Source organism: Octopus bimaculoides, chromosome 15 (assembly GCF_001194135.2).
Source record: "Octopus bimaculoides isolate UCB-OBI-ISO-001 chromosome 15, ASM119413v2, whole genome shotgun sequence".
NCBI lineage: Eukaryota > Metazoa > Mollusca > Cephalopoda > Octopoda > Octopodidae > Octopus > Octopus bimaculoides.
The window spans coordinates 37,292,278-37,293,251 of NC_068995.1; the positions used below are offsets into that span (position 1 = coordinate 37,292,278).

Sequence of the window (974 nt, forward strand, 5' to 3'; positions counted from 1 at the left end):
GCACATATACATAAGGTAGTGCAAACATTCATGTATATGTTTGAGTATGTATGTATCTATCTATCTAATCTGTGTTTATAGGTATGTGTACAGGTGTGCGTGTGTGTTTATGAGCAGTGCCGTCTTATGGAATGTGTACACCTGGCAGTTGCTCAGGAGCCTTACGCATCAAGGGTCCAATTCTGATCTATATATGTTGTGATTTACTGTCAATAAATGAATACTACAGGTCACAGTACGGGGTTCAATCATGCTGTCAGGACAGCTTTGTCTACGAGTGTGTGTGTGTGTGTGTGTGTGTGCGTGCACCCGTTTGTGTGTATACGTGTACGTAAATCTTCACTTATATATAAGCACGTTTCATTTAAGTATGCTTTATTTATTTTAGAAATACCGGATACATATTTTTGAGCGCACACATACGCACACAAATACATACACACAAACACATATAATCAATATGTATATATTTTTGTAATATCTATATGTATAAATCAGCATGTGAGTGAATACGTACTTTCTGTTAAGTTTATATTAAATTAATTGAAAAAGTAAACAGCAAGAAATAAATTTGTTTCATCTATAAAAAAAAAAATACAACTCAAACAACCATAACGAAATTCGAACCAAACACGACAAGTGAAAAAATTAACAAAAAAAAAAAGAAAACAAGCAAACAAACAAAATCGAATAGCAAAAACATCAACATAAACAGAAAAGAAAACTATAAAAAACAGGATAAATATAAAAAAAATAGCAGATGTTTTACAAATACCTATTTAGATTAAAAGAAGCTGGTTATGTTTTAAGTGAATTTCCATACAGATAAATCGCAAAACGTTAATTTTAAATCTTACATAAATTGAAATGGCCACTCACCAGTAGTTGATATCTTACTTCAGATCTGCTAACATCGTGTAGGTCACCTCCTTCAACTTGATATATCAGTTCGCCACTTTTGGTTTTCTGAAATT

General features: G+C 32.0%; 1 protein-coding gene across 1 annotated transcript in view; it reads right to left on the reverse strand.

Moving 5' to 3' along the window:
- The window catches only part of LOC106875431 (protocadherin Fat 4), a 483,512-nt gene that overhangs the window by 360,427 nt on the left and 122,111 nt on the right, over positions 1-974 (reverse strand). The window contains exon 6 of the mRNA XM_014923579.2: positions 880-966. Coding sequence (XP_014779065.1) covers positions 880-966 — 87 coding nt within the window. The remainder of the gene's footprint in view (positions 1-879; positions 967-974) is intronic.